Source organism: Periophthalmus magnuspinnatus, chromosome 8 (assembly GCF_009829125.3).
Source record: "Periophthalmus magnuspinnatus isolate fPerMag1 chromosome 8, fPerMag1.2.pri, whole genome shotgun sequence".
Classification (NCBI taxonomy): domain Eukaryota; kingdom Metazoa; phylum Chordata; class Actinopteri; order Gobiiformes; family Gobiidae; genus Periophthalmus; species Periophthalmus magnuspinnatus.
The window spans coordinates 13,986,539-14,006,710 of NC_047133.1; the positions used below are offsets into that span (position 1 = coordinate 13,986,539).

The following is a 20,172-nucleotide window of genomic DNA, read 5'->3' on the forward strand; positions in this document are numbered from 1 at the left end:
TGAAACAACTTCCTCCACCTAAACTCAGACAAGACTGAAGTCATCATCTTTGGTCCACAGAAAAATAGAGAAAGTAACAGCAGTCACCTCCAGTCTCTCTCTCTAAAACCTTCAAATCAGGCGAGAAATCTATAGGGGTAATAATGGACTCAGACTTGAACTTTAACAGCCACGTCAAATCAATAACATCTGCAGTGTTTTATCATCTAAAAACAATCAAAGGTTTACTGTCAAAACCAGACTCATAGAAACGTTGAAAAGGTTAGACTACTGTAACATCCTGCTCACTGGCCTCTCCAAACGAGCATTAACACAGCTGCAGTACATCCAGAACACTGCTGCTCGGGCTTTGGATTGAGTTTTGTTGCTACAATCCAAACACTATACAGAGACAGAGAGAATGTTTCACATAATTGTTCTGTCAAACCTCAGGATCAGCATCGAACAAGGAATAAAACCAAGCAGTCCAATCAGTCCCTACCTGATTTTACTTGTTGCACAAATGATGGCTTCTCATATCAAAAGGACCAATTTTTGGGGTATCTGTGCTTCACAATTGGTAGATGATACAGCTCTCTCTCTCTCTCTGTCTCTGTCTCAGTCTCTCTCTCTCATCCATCATCATTTGATTCCAGCTGTAACCTGTGACCTGTGAGTGTATGAGTGTGCGGTTGGAGATGTAGTAGGTGCAGCCACTCTTCTGTCGGTCTGCCCCAGGGAAGCTGTAGTCTACAGAAGTGGCGGGTTTCTCCTAGTGTGACACTTGTTTGTCCTGGTGTGACACTTGTTTGTCCTGGTGTGACTCTCTCTCGCGATTGACGCTTTCTAGAAAAAACATGTGAATGTTTTGCACTTAATGTTTAGGAAAAGAATGTCTCTGGCAGCGCTGACTGCAGCTGCAGTCCTCCCTAAGACATGTGTCCTTAGATACCCTGTGATTATAAACACTTCCACATGTGAGCAAATACACTCCTCCAGCTCCACAAAACAGCCAATAACAGCAGCCCGTGTTGGGTCACCCTGACGTGATCCCAGTGAGAGATGGGGCCAGAGATGCGCGTGCACGTGCATGGGTGGGGATCCGTGAGTCTCCAAAGTTTTACCTCCAAACAAAAAAGTCCGGACGTGCAGCTCCAGGATGCACGCGCTCGTTAAGTGGGGAGTGGGGCTGCTCGTGTTGTTCTCCGTGCTCCTAAACCTCGCGCTGATCGTGAGCTACTCCCGCAGGACGCCCACGTGCGCGGCCCGGAGCAAACTTACGCTCCAGTGGAAACATGACGAGACCAGCCGCGTGTTCGCGGATCTGAGCCGGGACGAGTACGCGCAGGTGCAGGAGTACATGCTCCGACAGAAGGACCTAAACATCTCCACGCGCCAGAACACGAGACCGGACGAGAACTTTCTTTTCCTCATTGACCTACTCGTGCCACCAAAGTCCCTGGTCGAGAAGTATTTGGACGGACTGTACGTCGCGCCCAGAAGAGAAGCAACAGTAGTGGTCTTCTACGGCTCTAAAGGCTACATTAAAGAGTATGAGGTGGGGCCGCTGCCCGACCCCAGCTACCACCGCGACGTGACGCGTGAGCGCTACGGCGCGGATCTGCCGCTGAGCGCGCGCGCCGTCACCGTGGGTGAGTACGTCCTTCTGTTCCAGTTCGTCGAGGAGAAAGTGTTCTTGCCCCTTTACACGCTCCTCCATGAGAGCTTTGGCGTGGACCATGAGCACAAACTCAAACCCTTTGAACAGATGCCGCGCGGTTTACGCTCGGGCGACCGCAACACCTGGATCTCGTTCTTCCGTGACCTGAGTGGATTCTATGTCCAGCCCGTGGGCTTTGAGGTGCTCGTGGACCACCGGAGCACCAACGCATCACAGTGGCGCGTGGAGCGCCTCTTTTATAACGGTCAGTACTTTCCGTCAGTGGACGCGCTGCGGGACGCATACAGCGCGGGCACCGTGAAGAAGATCGTGAAGGCGCCGTGGGAGGACTATGGCTCCCTGAAGCCCCGGACACGACCCCTGCAGGTCGGACCGCAACTCGTGAGCCCCGAGGGCGCGCGCTACAGCGTGAGCCACAACCACGTCCTGTACATGGACTGGAGTTTTGCCTTTGGGCTCAGCGCGGTCACGGGCATGCGCGTGTTCGACGTGCGCTTCAGGAACGAGCGCATCCTGTACGAGCTGAGCGTGCAGGAGGCTATGTCCGTGTACGGCTCAGTGACTCCCGGGCTGGGCATGACCAAGTTTCTAGACTCTGGCTTTGGCATTGGCCGCTTCGCGCATGAGCTCGTGCGCGGTGTGGACTGCCCGTATGACGCCACGTACGTGGACACGTACAGGTACATTGATGTATCCGAGCCTACGCGCACCCGGAACTCTATTTGTATCTTTGAGCTGTACCTGGGCCAGCCTCTGCGGAGACATTTCGCGGACTTCTTTCACAACAGTTACGGGGGAATGGCGAACAGCGCTCTGGTCTTCAGGACCATCACAGCCATAGAAAACTACGACTACATGTGGGACTTCATCTTCTACCAGACCGGCGCAGTGGAGGCCAAGGTGCACGCGACAGGCTACATCTCCTCCTCCTTTTTCGTGCAGAACAGTCTCAAATTCGGCCACCAAGTTGCGCCAAATGTGGTTGGAAACATGCACACGCACTTTGTCAACTTCAAGGTGGACCTGGATATATCGGGTGAGTTCACACGGTAACACTCAGAGGAGGAGGAGGAGGCTGCAGAGGTTTGGCGGTGCAGGAGGTATTGGCACACGTAACCTTAGACTTAGAGAAACATTTCTCCAAATCCAAACGACTGATTAAAACTACTCAACTTTACTAATATATGAGTAAATGGTGTTTTAATAGTATTCTCTACTGTTCCTAGTCATTTTATACCAATTTTAGCACAAACTAGGTACATCTGCAGCTTTATGGTCAAAAACATTGAACAAAATATGTACTGCCCAGTTTAGCAACTCTTGAAATGAGGTTGTAGGTGAAGTTTAGGTGTTTAGTTCCACTTTAAGTGATGAGGTTCAAGTGGAAATTTGTAGACTTAATTCCTAACAAAAATAGATAATATTCAATGTTCATACATTTTTATTTTTATATTTCTTTCAAAAATAGCAAATCCATAGAATTATATTCACCTTATTCTGGAAGTTGCTGTGGGCGTTGCCATTGTTATTCAGGTTGTGTTTTTTTGCATGGGGTTCCTGATCTTGAGGGCAAATAAGTTCTATACGGACTATAAAGCCGTTTGAAAGCCTCCCAGAGAATTAGTGCATTGTTGATGTGTTGGCACAAATGAACATAGAATGTTTTACACAAATCAATCTACTTTATATATACACTATATATGCCTTATTTATACATATTTTAGTGGCAAAACTTTTCCCAAATTCTCAATTGAAATCAATAGGATTCCCACTTAACCAGGTTTAGGAACAATTACAGCAAAAGTAGGCAGGGCGTAATAAGGTCAATAGGTGCTTGGCCCCATCTGAGATTTTGACATGATTAAATTAAAGAACGTGAATACAGCCTATTAAATAAAAACTCTTCAAATAAAATGCACCTTTTTAACTTTTTGGATACACCTGCCGTACCCCGCCTCTGCTTTTTCTACATACATATTAGTGATTCTGTTTTTAAAGTGGGACCAAACACCTAAACTCTGCCCACAAAAGATAAAAAATCACTCCAAATACAACTTCAGAGGGTCAGTGAGATTGGAAACTATAACATAACATGGTAAAAAGCTCTGAAAAGTTGCTTTTGCATAATAGGTCTGCTTTAAATGTTCCAGGAGGGAAGAACATGTTTCAGACCAAAGACATGGAGTACAGAAATGTGTCTCTGCCCTGGATGCCCGAGCACCACGCCATGATCCCTCACCTGGTGGAGACAACTGTGCTGACAGAGCAGGTGAGCGACAGGCTGTGGGGAATATGATTTTTTGGATCACGGCTAAGATCATAAATGTTTAAAATTGTTCTTTATTTACTGCAAAAATAATGCTAAAAATAAATGGCTAAAGCAATGACTTAAAGTTCCTATATTATGAAAATTAACTCTTGTGAACTTTAAGCCATGTTATAATGTTGTTACCTCATCAAAAACATCCCTGAACTTGTGTTTTGTTCCATTCACACATGTTTGAGTAACACTGTATTATTGGCCTATCTACATCTCTAAAGCTCAAAATGCTCCATCTCATAATAACAGCTTATTTTAGTTTAACAGAGACTGGCAATTACATGGCTGAAATTATCCAAATAATTCTAGTGAAAGTGAATGGAGTTTAAAAACACAGTGGAGCACTTCTTGTATTACCACACAACAACAGAAGGTGGGACAGGGTGTTTAGTGTTTGAGAGAAAAATATGCAGCATTTCTGTGTTAAGCATGTGTGAATGAAACAAAACACAACTCCAGCTATGTTTTTAAGGAAACATTATAACATAGATTGGAACAAATGTGCCCTTTAAAGAACATATGACAGCTTAGACTACTCATTTCACTAAAATGTAGTGAGTACAATTTTTTTCTAGTTTTTAAAATTTAGCTGAACTTTCTAATGTTATTTCCTGGTTGGACACGGGCAGTAAATGTAGCATATTGTGGGGCAAAAAAGTATTTAGTCAGCCACCAATTGTGCAAGTTCTCCTATTTAAAAAGATGAGAGAGGCCTGTAATTTTCATCATAGGTTCACTTCAACTATGAGAGACAGAATGGGGGGAAAGAATCCAGGAAATCACACTGTTGGGTTACCTACAAACAAGCAAGATTTCTGGCTTTCACAGACCTATAACTTCTTCTTTAAGAGGCTCCTCTGTCCTCCACTCATTACTTTTATTAATGGCACCTGTTTGAACTCCTTATCAGTATAAAACACACCCGTCCACAACCTCAAACAGTCAGACTCCAACCTCCACTATGGCCAAAACCAAAGAGCTGTCAAAGGACATCACAAACAAAATTGTAGACCTGCACCAAGACTGAATCTGCAATAGGTAAACAGCTTGGTGTGAAAAAATCAACTGTGGGAGCAATTATTAGAAAATGGAAGACATAAAAGACCACTGATAATATCCCTCGATCTGGGGCTCCAAGACAGATCTCACTCTGTGGGGTCAAAATGATCACAAGAACGGTGAGCAAATATCCCAGAACCACACGGGGGACCTAGTGAATGATCTGCAGAGAGCTGGGACCAAAGTAACAAAGGCACCATCACTAACACACTACACCACCAGGGACTCAAATCCTGCAGTGCCAGACGTGTCCCCTGCTTAAGCCAGTACATGTCCAGGACCGTCTGAAGTTTGTTAGAGACCATTGGATGATCCAGAAGAGGATTGGGAGAATGTCATATGGTCATATGAAGCCAAAATATTTTCCACCATAATTTGCAAATAAATTCTTTAAAAATCACACAATGTGATTTTTTTTTCTCTCATTTTATTTCTCATAGTTGAAGTGTACCTATGATGAAAATTGCAGACCTCATCTTTTTGAACTTGCACAATTGGTGGCTGACTAAATCATTTTTTTGCCCCACTGTATGTAGAGGTAATTCCATAACTTACTTAACATAATGTTAAATCAGACCTGCATTCTGCAAAATTGACTTTTCAGAGCCTTTAACCATGTTATACATGTTTCCCTTCTCCTTTACCCTGTCGAAGTTGTATTTTGAAGTGATTGGTGCATATTTGAGCAATCTTTTCTCACTTATTTTCAAGCTGCCATATCACCCTGTTTTCACTGCCACTGGCATACTGCTCTGTACTTTGGTCTCCAATTAAATTTTCTTAATGTGACATTAAGGATTCAGCAACGTTGCAGAGTCATTTAGGTACAAATGCCCATTTAGGCACTTCTGTTTTTTTTAACACGGAACTCAGCGGACTTGTTTCTTTTATTTGAATATTAATTTTAGATGAGTATTGCGATTTAAAATGTGCAAATTATCACAATAATCCACAGGTGGACACTATCTCTTTAACAAGGACTAAAACCTACATAAATAGCACAATAGTTATGATTAGACTACTAAAATTAAATAACACCTATTTTGTTGAATGGATGTTTAAACTGGCTTCTCCCTACATTTTGGTTGGACTTTACCACCTTGATTATATAGAACTCACCGGATTGGCTATCGTGCCTCACAGCAAAAGGGTCCCAGGTTCAATTCCTAGCCTTTCTGTTTGGAGTTTATGTTCTCCCTGTGTCTGGGTGGATTTCCTCCCAGTAATCCAGTTTTCCAGTCAAACTTAACATTTACACTAGACTACGTCCAGAGGTTGGTAGAGTAGCCAAAAATTATACTCAAATAAGAGTAACATTACTTCAAAATAATATTACTCAAGTCGAAGTACAAAGGAATGGTCTAGGAAATTACTCAAGTAAGAGTAACTTAAAGAGTCACTGTCAGCATGCAACATCTGATTTATAATATGAAGTGAATGTAATTTAAAGGACAAAACTAAATAATGCACAAAATGTGGTATTTTCTAAGGACAGACACACAAATGAGCCAAACTACATCATATCTGAAGGAGCGGTGCAAGAAACACAAATGTTCAGATAATTTAATATTGCCACTATATGACACTTGGCACAGTGGGAAAAGTAATCACAACTTTTACTTAAGAATATTACTTACAATAAAAGTATTACTCGAGTTGAAGTAAAAGTATGCTGCTAGAAAGTACTCTGAAATAGTACTCTACAATTTCTTTAAAAAGTTACTCAAGTAAAGACTCAAGATTGAACCATGAACTAAAATTGCACAAACTTGAGTATTTATACAGCTGGGCAATATTTAAAGGGTCCATATTAAGCTATCTTCTGGCCTATGCCACCACAAACATACCTGCGAGTTTTTCTCTCAAACAGAAAACACTCTGTTCCACCTTGTGATGTCATGTAGTAATACAAGAAGTGCTCAACTGTGTTTTTAAACTTCACACACCTTCACTAGAATCATTAGGATGATTTTAGCCCTGGAATTCCCAATCTCTACTGAACAAAAGGTAAAAGGAGCTGTTAACTTAAACTACCACCATGTAACAACATAAAATGGAGCAGAGCATTCTGAAATTTGGAGATATATCCAGCCTAATAATGTAGGATTTCTCAAATGTGTGAATGAAACAAAACACAACTCCAGGTATGTTTTTGATCAGGTGATATTATTTAATGACTTAAAGCTTGCAAGAATCAATTTTGTGTAACATAGGACCTTTAACAATATCGTACAATTTATTTTGTGATTCATTTTGTGAGTAATTCTGCTTTATAGTTTGGTTGCAGTTTTGTCGTTTATCATCTATATTGACTTCAGCAATATCTCACAATGTGTTATCGTGACATCTCTACATAAACATCAGAACATGTCTGTTGTGTGTCTGTGCAGAAGGCTGCTCTGCGTCATGATGCTAAGACCCCTCGGTATCTCCACATCTCCAGTCAGGACCATAACAAGTGGGGACATGAGCGCTCCTACAGACTTCAGGTGTACAGCTTCAACGGGGACCACCTCCCTGAGAGCCAGCCAGAGGAGAGGGCCATGTCCTGGGCCAGGTGAGCCGCCCCCTCTCAGCCTCACCCTTTCTCAGCTGTGCCCTCTCTCATCCCTGCCCCCTCTCAACTCCGCCCCTACAGCCCCATTCTCTCTCATCTCTGCCTCCTCGTATTGCCCCGTCTCTGCACTGCCCACTACCAGCCTTGCCCTCTCTGCCCCCCAGAGGAGGCAGAGCAAAGAAGATATGTTTAGTAACACAGAGCGCCTCACAACCATTCTGTTCCTCTCTGTGGCCCTCTCCACAGCGTCCCACAGCTGGACAGCTCAGACTAGGACAGGAGGATGTCCTCAGCAGACCTGTCCAGACAATACAGCCACATCTCAGACTTATGGTAACTGTGGAGATGTGCTGGTCTGGTCTCTTTTTGTGTCCTGACAGATGGTTACTCCCACATATTTAGACGATTCCAGATCAGTGGTGCATAGACACTAGAAAGGAGGAGCCTGAGGACACACCCCTGGGGGTTCCAGTGTTAATAATTCTGCTGTACGAAAGACATGGCTCTGACCTCCTCTGAGCTGTGGGCCAGGACGTGCGGGCCAGGAGGTGTGAGCCAGGATGTGCGAGCCAGGACGTGTGAGCCAGGACGCGTGGGCCAGGACGTGTGAGCCAGGACGCGTGGGCCAGGACGTGTGGGCCAGGACGTGTGAGCCAGGACGTGCGAGCCAGGACGTGTGAGCCAGGGCGCGTGGACCAGGACGTGTGGGCCAGCGGCACTTTGTCTGTGAGCTGTGGGACAGGACGTTTGGGCCAGTGCCACTGTGTCTGTGAGCTGGAGTCAACAAAATGTTTTGCTGCTGCAATATTATGTTAATGTTAGATATTTATGTGTATTAGACACTTTCCAAACCTGACGTCTTCTTTGGTGAATCTTTGTCTAAACTAGAGTATAATAATAATAATAGTGTATCTGTGTGCTGTGTGTGTGCAGGTACAAAGTAGCTATCACTAAACACAAAGATGCAGAGCGGAGCAGCAGCAGTGTGTACAGTCAAAACAACATGTGGAGCGCTCCTGTCAACTTCAACTCCTACATCCAGGACAATGACAACATCCTTCAGGAGGTCAGGACTCACACACACACACAGTTAAACATACACATAGTAAAATATACTACTATGTTTCTATATCAGAGGAGGCACAGGGTGTGCAGCCTTGGATATACCTAAGTTGGACTGATAATCTAAATATATGCAAACTTATTATAATGATGTCATTATGAATATTGATTGTGTGCAGGACCTGGTTGCCTGGGTGACGGCTGGTTTCCTCCACATCCCTCATGCTGAGGACATCCCTAACACTGTTACCGTGGGAAACGGGGGTGGAGTCCTGTTGCGGCCCCATAACTTCTTTGATGAGGATCCGTCCATTGACTCTCCCGACAGCGTGTACCTGGCCCCGGGCACAGAGAGCAGCTGTGATACCAACCGTATGGCCTGTCTCGCCCAAGAGAGCTGTGCCCCGGGATTAGAACCATTCACCTACCACGGCTTTGAGGGGGTTATGAAGTTTGAGGATGAGCTGCATTGATGTGTACACCATCAGAATGTGAATGCCTAGTTCTCATAATGTGCATTTTGATCAGGCTTTTGAACATATGTTTAGACTTTGGACAAACACAGAGACACTTTGTAGGAGGACACCACCTGATGAATCTCCCAGGTGAATCTGCAAAAAAGAGAATCTGTTAACTGGAAAAAAGGTTTTGCAGTGAACATGTTTGGTCACTTAACTTTAACAGATACTTCTTACTGTAAACAAATAGGGTGTTTTAGTTTCAGTGCAGTTGGCTGGTCCCTTCAGACTGATATAGGACTGTGACTTACAGAATGCTGGCAGAACTGGAGAAGCCTCTTGATGTGTGCTGAAACATATTCACTCTGAAATATTTTTGTCCAGTTGACAGAATTCCACTTTTTTGCTCTGGAACATACCACGATGACTAAGAGATTACACAGACACCTCTTACATAAAACATTGTCCATACACAGGTTTCTCATGCACCAAGGACACAACTCGAAGTAACATTATAAAATAGGATTAAAGCTCGCCAAATAATTTGCAAAACAATTCCAAACATTTTCAATATAAGATTTTTCAAATATATTTAAAGGTCATACATCAGACTACTCTCATACTGTCTTATATCTTACCTAGTTTTGTAATTCTGGTGATGTTTATAATTTTACTTCTTGATTGGACACAGGCAGCAGATGTAGCAGTAATTCCGTAACCATAATGTTAACAAGAGCCAAAATGTGTCTATATTAAACAGCAGTTTTAACTAATAAAAACAGATAACAACAAATTCATTTTGTCAAATGAAAGTTAAATCTGTCAGAAAAATGCCTTCCTTGCATTTAAAATGTCCCTAAATTTTGTGTTGATGACAGAGGGATTCTGTTTTAAAATTCGCTACTTACTGTATTTTTGTACTTTTCTTCTCAACTTTTTTTTTTCCCACAAACTGCCACTTAACTGATGTAAAAGTATTATAAATATGTACCACAGGTACTATCCCACCAAACCAAGTCAGAATTAGAAAAACATGGAAACCTGTCATGCACTTTGAAGCTCACCATATGATTTCCAAACAATTCCGAACATATATAAGCATTTTTGAAACATGTTTTATATGAAATGAACTGTAATCCATAAACCTCAAATACATAAACTAGACATAAAATGCATTATAAATACACTACAGTGCATCAGGAAGTGTGATTTGACTAAAGCACTTTGCTGCACACTTTGTCACTATACAAGCCTCATGTTGCACTGACTGTTACTTTGTGATATGTGTTCAATAAATCCTTTAGGCCTAAGTAGCATTTTGCATTAAACTGAGATTATTGCCTGTTTATAAAATTAAGTCATCATTGCAGTCAAATGTCTCCCCCTTGTGGTTATCCTGAAGCAATGCAATGAATTGCATTGCAGAGTTTACTATTAAAAAAGCCAAAAAATTCTTGTAGTTCTTAAAATTCTCCTTTACTCTTACTTCAGTCAATTCTTGATCTACTACTGTGTACTTCTACTTGAGTCATGTTATTTTGAAGTAACTTACTGGATAATAATTTGTGTTATTCAGTATTTAGGTGGGAGCGTGCCCTCTGATGGTTCTATTGCAACACCTCAGGCCTTTTGCTTTTGTAATTTGTTTACAGTATTTTTTTTGTATGTTTTTGGATGTTTATTTAATATTTAATGAAATAATTTTCGTTGTTGCCAGTTTCAATGTTGAATTCCAGTTGGTTTAAAGCTAAAAGGACTCTCTGATCTGAATGGTCACTACCTAAACCCCAGCACCTGCAGCACATTGTGAATCAGTGCTAGTGCAGCCTCTGCAGCTCAGTGAATGAATTCTGGAGGTTCTGAGCTTTAACATGAGGCTTGTCCGTAAACTGAGAATGAGAAAAACGAAATTGCGAGAATGCAGGCTACATAGCAGACTTTACTGTAAACATCACAACAAAGAGTCGTGACGTTGTCTTGTATCTCCGATGGATAGCTGCACATCACACTAGTGATTTTTAAAAATTTGTACCAAAATGACAACATGATGCTGTCGAATCCTACACATATCACTGATTAAGAAAATCTAATTGGAGAATGAAGTAAGTACATCACAGTGGGTGTGTACCAGGGTGGTGAAAATGGGAGTTGAACGGCAAAATGGCATCTTGAAAAAAAGCGATTAGAGATTGTTCAGACACGCACAAATGACACCAAATACTGCTTCAGAGGGACAATGAGAAGGAGAGGCAACTATAACATGGTTAAAAGCTCTAGAAAGTCGAGTTTGCAGAATAAACTCTTGGAAAGTCTATAGAAAAAATGTATGAAAAATTTTCTTCCAGAGCCACTGCAGGCTTCTATATGCCAATAATATTTCATGATTTCTGATGAAGCGCAAGATCTTTTTGCCTGGAATGTTCCACAGTATAGGTTTTTACATTTGCCTGCCAAATCCAGACAGTTATCTCTCTGTATTATTTATACAGAGGGATATCATTCTGGTCACCACTCCCTCCATCATCTCTCGAGCCATAACCAAACATGGCCGTCCAATCAGATTTATTTATTTTAATGTGAATCAAAGGAGCTCATTGATCACCTATCATTTACGAACAAAATCACATTTCCCTCCTCTCAGATTAGTGCTTTGCTTATGTTTTTCAGTCCCTTGTGGTATTTTTTTCCCTTTGTAAGCAGCCATATTTGCCCCTGATTGGCTAATCCACCCATCAAACACCCTCGTCTGAACTCGGGGGGAGGACTAGACACATTTTCATTTTCTTTTTAGTCTTACTTTAAAATGTGCACCATGATAACTTGAACTTTTTGGTTTCAATCCTGTGTCAAACTTGTTTCTCCCTCAGTACTCGTTCTCGTGCTTGCTCCTGCTTCCTCGCTCCCCCTCTCCTCCTCTCCTCCTCATATTTCTCCATTAGGGTCCCTTCCTAAGCACCTCTTGTATCTCCTATTAAAGAAAGTTCTGCATCGTTTAGCATGGTGCACCATCCGTCTCCGCGGTAACGCCCGGTTGGGGAGGAGGGGGAGAGGAAGAGAGAGAGTATGGGACACAGAGGAGGAGGAGGAGGACATGTCATTAGTCCTGTTTAGCTAGCATTATGAAGATTAAAGTGAAGACTGCCTGCCTCAGTTAACCATTTCACTGCTGAGTCAAGGCTATAAAACCACTAATGATAGCAGTTTTTACTTCCAGATATCAGTGATTTATACTCATTTTTCATTAGAAGTAGACTGGACATAACGTCAAGGCCTCAGTATGTAACTTTTTAGACAAAATAAAAAATAAAAGTTGTATTGTTGTTATTATTATTAAAAAATTTAGAAAGACATACATCCTTAACATAGGGACTATATATGTAAATGTATGTATTGAAAAATGGTCACCTCCGTCTAACTGCTGCTGTCAGGTTTGTCATTCTGATCTTAAAATGTCCGTTTTAACCGCTCTACATGATCCTAGTGTTTTTATTCAACTATTTTGTCCCTTAACCAAGATATGAACATTATTAACAAACCAATAAGATGCAATGTTTCCCTAAGTTCACTCCTGCTTGAGCAACAGGTTTGATTGAAAGCATTACCTTCAACATCTTCACTCCTGATTGGCTCTTTGAATTCACACTATTTCAATCCACCCCTATGTACTGTGTATGGTCCTTACCTTGATCACCTCCAGCCAGGACTAGAGCACTCTTCTGCTTGTTTCCATGGAAATGTGTTTTCCTTTGACTAGAATCTTCCACAGTATCGCATAAAATGTATCTATCTCTATGGAGAATGTTCCGTATCATTAACTTATGCTTCCTATTAAATCATGCAGGTGCATTATGCAAAAATCTACTTTTATGAGCTTTAGTGAATATTCTCTCATCATTGGTAAATCACTTGACTGGGAAGTCTTATTAGCAAAGATAATTCAGTACAAAAAGGCTCAAGACAAAAAGGAGAGACACGGGCGAGGCACAGCACACGGGATTAATGACAAAATGAAAATTATTCCTTCATCATTAGCAAATTCTGTCCTTTCCTGTAATCCTGCATTTGAGGCTCGGAAAATGTCTGTTTTCACCTACCCCCCATCTCCACGTCCTTCCCTATACTATCTTGCGTTTATTCAAACAATATATAGCCTCCTGGTCATTGGGTTCAAAACAGTTGTGTAATCACTAAAAACAAAGATGAAAACACAAATATAAAACGCCTCTTCTCATCACAGTGAAATAACTCTCAAAACAAAAACCTTTTAGCTTAAAAATTTGGGTTTATAAAGGCAATGTGAGTGCTGACTTGATCAGAAGCTGTAAAGGTGTGTGAACAGAGGAGCACTTCGGTATAACCACCTGATGACATCACAAGGTGGAGTATTGACTAACCTGCAGGATTACTTGAACACGTGTGAAAAAAACCTCACAAGAAACATCATTATAACCTGAATAAAAGCCATAAAACATGATTCAAAGGCATAGAAGTACACTTCAATTATGCAAGACTTTGATCTATTTTACATATTTTTAAGAAGCTACTTTGATGCACACATATGAATGCCACTCCCTCTCCACCACCAGGGGGCCCCACTGCTGCCAAAGGAAAGAAGTCCATCTTTTTTCTTCATAATACAGAGAGAGAGAGAGAGAGGGAGAGAGAGAGAGAGAGAGAGAGAGAGAGAGAGAGAGAGAGAGAGAGAGAGAGAGAGAGAGAGGAATGATAAAGTAGTCGTACATCTGCTCAACCACAAGAGGGAGCTGTACATGCAGATTAAATTCTGCAAACAAACCCGCAGTTGCACTGGGCATAGGTGGACAAAGTCTGCTCTTGAAGCTTTCGACCATGTTATAATGCTGTTCCCTCAACAAAAATGTGTCTGAAGAGGTTTTAGAGGTCATCCATGTATCTTTGAGTAATTTAGAGATCTCTCCTGGGCTAACCCTTCTTGGTTAGCTGATTCTGTGCTGTGCTCACTCCACAAGCCTACATCACCCATGGTCCCACGTGACAATTCACCATAAATAAACAAAAACATTACACAAAACTGTACACAGCAGCTTGACATACCTGATATGATGTGCAGTGGTTTCATTATGCAGCTGATTGTGTTGTGATAGTGCTCTGAAGGGGAAGTGACTTAATGTGGAGAGCAAAGAGAGGGAAGACTCGGAGCATCAAAAACAAAAGAGAAACTTATAAAACATGTTAATATATTGTTTTTGGCCAAATGTAGTATTTTCAAAACAATAAAAAGTAACATAATTTAATTCTGTTATGTGTTAGTGCTTAATCCCCCCTTTTTAAAGGTTCAGATAAGTGTAGCATTATGGGCCCTAGCTATAAAAACACACGTAATAGAATTCATGCAAGAAATATAGTTTAAGTTAAGTTTAATGACACCAGAAAAGTTACATGGTGCACCTTTAATCATAGAAGTAAAATCCCACACACACACTCACACACTCACACATACCTATGCACGCACACACACAGACACATGCACACACTCACACACACACACGTACACACACAGACACATGTAGACACTCTCACACACACGTACACACACAGAGACACACACTCTCACACACACATGTACACACACGTACACACACACACGAGGGTCACAGACACATGGTCGGTGGTATATACCCCCCACTGCTGCTGCCAGGGCTGGTCTCTGCTGCAGCTTTATGCTAATGAGACACTAATGAATTCATTACATGTTATCTGATCCCAGTGCACTCTCTCACACACGCATACGCGCACTCTACCTCCTGTGATGTGCATGAAAATGAAGCACACTCCACATCCATGTTCAGAAATTCTACTGTGAATGTCAGTTTTTAGGTTTTAAGGAGTGGGAAGAGACATTCAGGATCGTTGTCGTCACAGGGGATTGAGTACTGTATGTGCTGCAATAAAAACAGATGTAGATGTTTTCTTCTAAATAAAGGCATAGATTTCATAATAATACATTTGTTAAGTATCTGAACTGTCAAGAGAAAATTGTAAGAAAATTGTGATGAAAAAGTTAACTTAGCCTTTATTATTTAAAATAGTCTTATGACCAGTCAGCTGCTCTGTGGGAGAAACAGGGGCATTCAGGGGACTCAGCACCACACCAGTCGTGCCAGTCTTTGAAAACGAGCTACAGGGCCAGCTCAACCTGACCTTCAGCCTTGATCCTTGGAAAAAGCATTAATACTTAATACTTAATATTTGGGGTGGTCCAGCCCTCAGGTGGTGTTACAACTTGATTGGATAAGCCACCTGCCTCTCATTCAATTACCATTCACTATTGATCCATAACTGTAAATGCTGTTACAACATTGGTGTAACAGCCGACAGTACTATCACACCATTGGTCAGTTACATCACTACTGTTACGCCATTGGTCCAAAACATTCAATACTGGTACACCTTTGGTCCAAAACTATCAGTGCTGTTACATCATTGGTTCAAAACTGTTAGTGCTGTTACACCTTTGGTCCAAAACCGTCACCACCGTCACCCCATTGGTTCATAACTGTCACTGTGCTGTCACGCCATTGGCCCTTAACTGTCTGTGCATTTCTTTTTAGGTCATGTGAACGTGGGGTCAAAGTTCATGAGCTATGCAGACTAGAACATCAGTGAAATGAGATGTAGAGCGCAAATACAAAATGGTCTCATGAATTATTATGGAAATGACATGGCCTGCGGCTGCACAATGCAATCATATGTGCGTGTAGTTTGTTCAGACAACATTAGGCCTCCCGGTGTGTGCGTGTGTGTATGTATGTGTGCACGTTATGTGTGTGTGTTATGTGTGTGGCAGTGTATGTATGCATGTGTGTGCTATGTGTGTGTGCGTTATGCATGCATGTTTTCATAATGAGTACAATCTTTCATGCCTTTGTTTGTGTTGCTTCTCAGATTTGCGCAGAATATGGTCAGAATGATTAACCCTTAGGTGTCTTGTAACCTATTTCACGTCAAAGAATAGCTCAGCCTGTGCAAACACATTTTTGTCGTCTTATAACTCTCATCAATAAATAATTAGCTGTTAAAGGTGCTATTTTTGTGTAGTTGAGTTAAATGTGTTTTTTACAATAGCAAAGCAGCTCATAGGGTCAAAATCAGACTGTTCTGTGCTGTCTGTCATGCTAGATGTTGTTAGCAGTGGTGTGATTTTCAAGCTCAACTTTGTCTCTGAATGTTGTGCTTATAAACTCATTGTGGAGAGTAAATAGAGGGGGTATTTTACTTCTATAAGGTATTAACTGCTAACACGTATATAGATCACCATGTTACTTTTTTATTGTTTTGAAAATGCTATATTCACCTAAAACAATATACTAACAAACAAAAAGTTTCATTATAGTTTTTGCGTACAGTTTTGTATCATGTTTTTGTATATTTATGGAGAATTGTCGTGTGGGATCATGGGTGACATAGGCCTGTGAGCTGAGCATTGCACCAAATCATACAGCTAACCATATAGAGGGTTCGAACAGGGGGGAGATCACTAAATTACTCAAATGTGCATGGAAGACATCTAAAACCTCTTAAGGCATGTTTTTGATGAGGTTATAAAATGGTAAAAAGCTCCAAAACAACAGATTTTGCATAATACCCCCTCTAAGATAAAATATAAAAGATAAAATGTGTGAAGAAACTGGGGAATACATTTGGACCACTTCAAACTGCTTAAAATGAGCTTCTGTTCCGTAAAACCAAAATATTTTAACTAGGCTTAGCGCATATACTACAGCAGGTGTTCAAGAGCTTAGGGCTGACCACAGCAAAGGCATGATTTTATGTCTCATCGATAAATTAATTCTAAAATTAACAGGAAACCATTGCAGAGATGTACAATTTGAGTATAGTTTATTAAATGCAACACATTTATGGTTAAAGATAAAAACTAAAACAAACAAAAACACACTAAGCATAATAGGGATGTTTAAGTATAAAAGTGGTTGAATACCGGCCTACCATCTGCCTTGGACAGTGTTGCCAGTCTCCCTCACCTCTCCTCTTTATTTAAATGGATGGTTCTGTCTGGACCAGGCTCTGCTAAACATCAGCCCCTCTGCGGTGTGCTTAGGACAGGGTGCAGGTGGATATGTGAACCCCACCTCAAGCCCATCCATCAGCACCCCCTCACCCCCATCCCCTTTCCCCTCCACCAAGCCCTCCACCAAACCCTCCTCCCAGCTCCAGAAGGGACAGGAAGTGCCAGTAGGCCTCCTGTTTCCTGTGGGATAGACCATAAGCACACTGCGCTGGAGTCACATGTAAAGGGGCAATGATTGGTTTTCATTTAATATTATTTATACTAGGAAAAGTTAAAGGACTGTATGTAATATTTTTATTTTAAATTCCATCAACATGACCTGTGTCCTAGGATACGAGGTTAACATGTTCAAATCCAGTATAGGTTTTACTGATAACTATTGTAATGCTGATTTATTCTTAATTACAAAAAAATTTGACAGTTTAAAGGCCGAAATCCAGCACAATGGCCAAGTGGCACCAGCTCCTCTCCATGATTAATTCCATACTGTGGAACATTTTAGGTATAAGAGAAACCAGAAACTCCATATAGAATAACCCTATCTAGTCCAGTATCTGAACACAGGACCTTCATCCGGTGATACAAGAGAGCTAACCACCACATTGTAAAACCCCAAACCTTTGTATATAATGATGTTAGGAGCAGATGATTTTGCCTCTACAGCTTTGAATAACTAATTAAATGACAAATTAATTAAGACCAAACTTTCTTACATTGTCTCAGGTGTTGATAATTGAAGACTTGTTCTGCTCCCTCTTCAGGCATGAGTGATAGCCTCACACTCATCTACCTCTGCCATAAAACACACAGCTAGCGTAGCCATTTATTAAATATGATCCACTTTTAGCGCTAACGACGTGTAATTAACAAAAATACCTCCTGATAAACGTCGTGCAACGCTGAGATAAGTCCACGATGCTCCTCTCCATTCCTCCACCAGTGAAACGCCAATAGAGAAATTATATATGTGTATGTGAGCGGCATTTTTGTGGGGGTTGAATGGAGGGATATGCAATGTATGTGAGTGAGGGTGTCATTTTATAGGTTTTCTCAGTGGGGAGGTTGGGTATTTATCACATTGTGGAGAAATTGTGGGAATCTAGATACTGGGGGTTTGGGTTAAGGTAGACAAACTGAGCTTTTCAAAAACACCATAAAAAACATACCTGTAGTTGTAATTTGCTTAAATGATGTTCGTTTAATCAATCCATTAATTTGTTGTTAAAGGATGTTTCCTCTGAGCGCTCAAAAGTCACATTTTGCCATAGGTTTTCATAGGTGAAAATCCGGACCGTTTTCAATCCCATAAACCATCACCAGACTAAGATTATTTTCACAGTGCTACTGCTTAGGTTGATGAGCCTGTTGGGTTGATGAGAACCCAACAGTTGCATAAACAGCCGCTCCGAGACTGCTTGAAACAAATGGTCTGCTCCACTCACAGTCTGAAATGTCCAGCCTCGGCCCGACCAACCCGCAGTGACATGTAGTGACAGCAACAGTGCTTGGAATTGCATAAAAAATGCTGGGGGTCCAGTGTAGTCGTGTGTATATATTTGAGGGTGCCTTTATTTTTGGGGGTTCAGTGGGGGATACGCATGTGCATATGTTTGAGATGTTTGAGGGTATTATCTTTATGGGCGTTCTGTGTCTGCAGTTGAAGCCAGAAGTTTAGATAGACTATATAAATACACAGATATGATTTATTTTCTCACTGTTTGATATGAAAACTGACTAAACCTTTTCTGTTTTAGGTCAATTAGGATTACCAAACTAATTTCCTAAATGCCAGAATAATAATATGTGGATTTTCTTTTACATTTTTTCATTACTTTCTTTACGGGGTTCCGTAATGGTGTATTCTCTTGACTTACACAGGTCTTTTCTTTATGGAGGTCTGATGTGATGATGGTGTATTCTATCTTATGTGGGTGTGGGTATGCGTGTATACCCACACCCACATGGTATTCTAACATGTGTAGGTGACTATTTCATTAGAGGCCGGTGTAATGATGTGTTTATATTTCAGAGTGTCTTTATTTTGGGGGTCCAGTAGAGGGATGTGCATGTACTTGAGATGTTTGAGGGAGTCCCGTGATGGCAGATTCTAGCTTACATGGGTGTCTCCTTTGTGGGGGTCCGATGTGTGGATGGGGGGCTTGTGAGCGCGGTGTGTCAGTGCGTCCATGCGGGGAGAGCAGATAAAGGCCCGCTCATGTATCAGCCTGCGCACCTGTCGGCAGCGGACCCCCGTAATGGATGGACATGAGGGGGACCATCATTCATCCCGGCCCCTGTGTGTAGTTTAGTGTGTGTATGTTAAAGTGTGCGGGTGTATGTGTGTGTGTGTGTGTGTCCATGACAACCACAGACAGAGACAGAGTGAAGGGCTAACTGTGGATCTACGTGTCTCTGATTTGTTTATGTTTTTTGGGTTTTTTTTGCAGTATTGATGGATATTTCTTTTATGGCCACACATGTGCAAGTTCCGGGGAAAGAGAGTTTATTAGTGTGTAGAAGTTGTGTGGGAATTGTATGTTCATGTGTCAGAAAAGTTTTGTGTTTATTCTGCTGGTTGTCTGTGGTTGTCGTTCTGGTTAGTTCCATAAAGGAAGGTTAAACAATGAGTTTAAGCCAGAGCTGTGTCAGAACTGAAGAAGATACTTGGGTGAGTTGCAAAATGTATTCACTCTAAAAATGTTGTCCAGTTGACAAAATCTAATATTTCGCAACAATTTGGTAAGGCTTTGAGCCAGTGAACAAAGTGAATAATGAGCATAGACTGTATAACAGGAGTGGACTGAGTGTGACATCACCCGTAGCGTTTCGTGGCAACCAAATGAAGTTCATCAAGGTTAGCAGTTTTAGCGGCTAATCTGCAACCAGGGACCATATTTAGAAATCAGCACGAAACTAAAGAGCCAATCAGGAGCGAGGCTGTCGAAGGTACACGCTTCCTCCCACCGCTGGATTGACAGGGGATGGGCA

General features: G+C 41.6%; 1 protein-coding gene across 1 annotated transcript; it reads left to right on the top strand.

The window, feature by feature from the left end:
* Positions 1-1,118: 1,118 nt before the first annotated feature.
* LOC117375324 (primary amine oxidase, liver isozyme-like) lies at positions 1,119-9,273 on the top strand. Its single transcript, XM_033971623.2, has 5 exons — positions 1,119-2,696; positions 3,811-3,929; positions 7,430-7,596; positions 8,530-8,662; positions 8,838-9,273. The coding sequence occupies exons 1-5, from the start codon at positions 1,139-1,141 to the stop codon at positions 9,129-9,131; spliced, it is 2,271 nt and encodes a 756-aa protein (XP_033827514.1). The 5' UTR covers positions 1,119-1,138; the 3' UTR covers positions 9,132-9,273.
* The last annotated feature ends 10,899 nt before the right edge of the window (positions 9,274-20,172 follow it).

Bases quoted from the DNA above. Each gene is read 5' to 3' on its own strand.
- LOC117375324 (XM_033971623.2), top strand. From the start codon at position 1,139: ATGCACGCGCTCGTTAAGTGGGGAGTGGGGCTGCTCGTGTTGTTCTCC. The intron at 2,697-3,810 runs GTGAGTTCACAC...TAAATGTTCCAG, and splicing joins GGTGGACCTGGATATATCGG to GAGGGAAGAACATGTTTCAG. The intron at 7,597-8,529 runs GTGAGCCGCCCC...GTGTGTGTGCAG, and splicing joins AGGGCCATGTCCTGGGCCAG to GTACAAAGTAGCTATCACTA.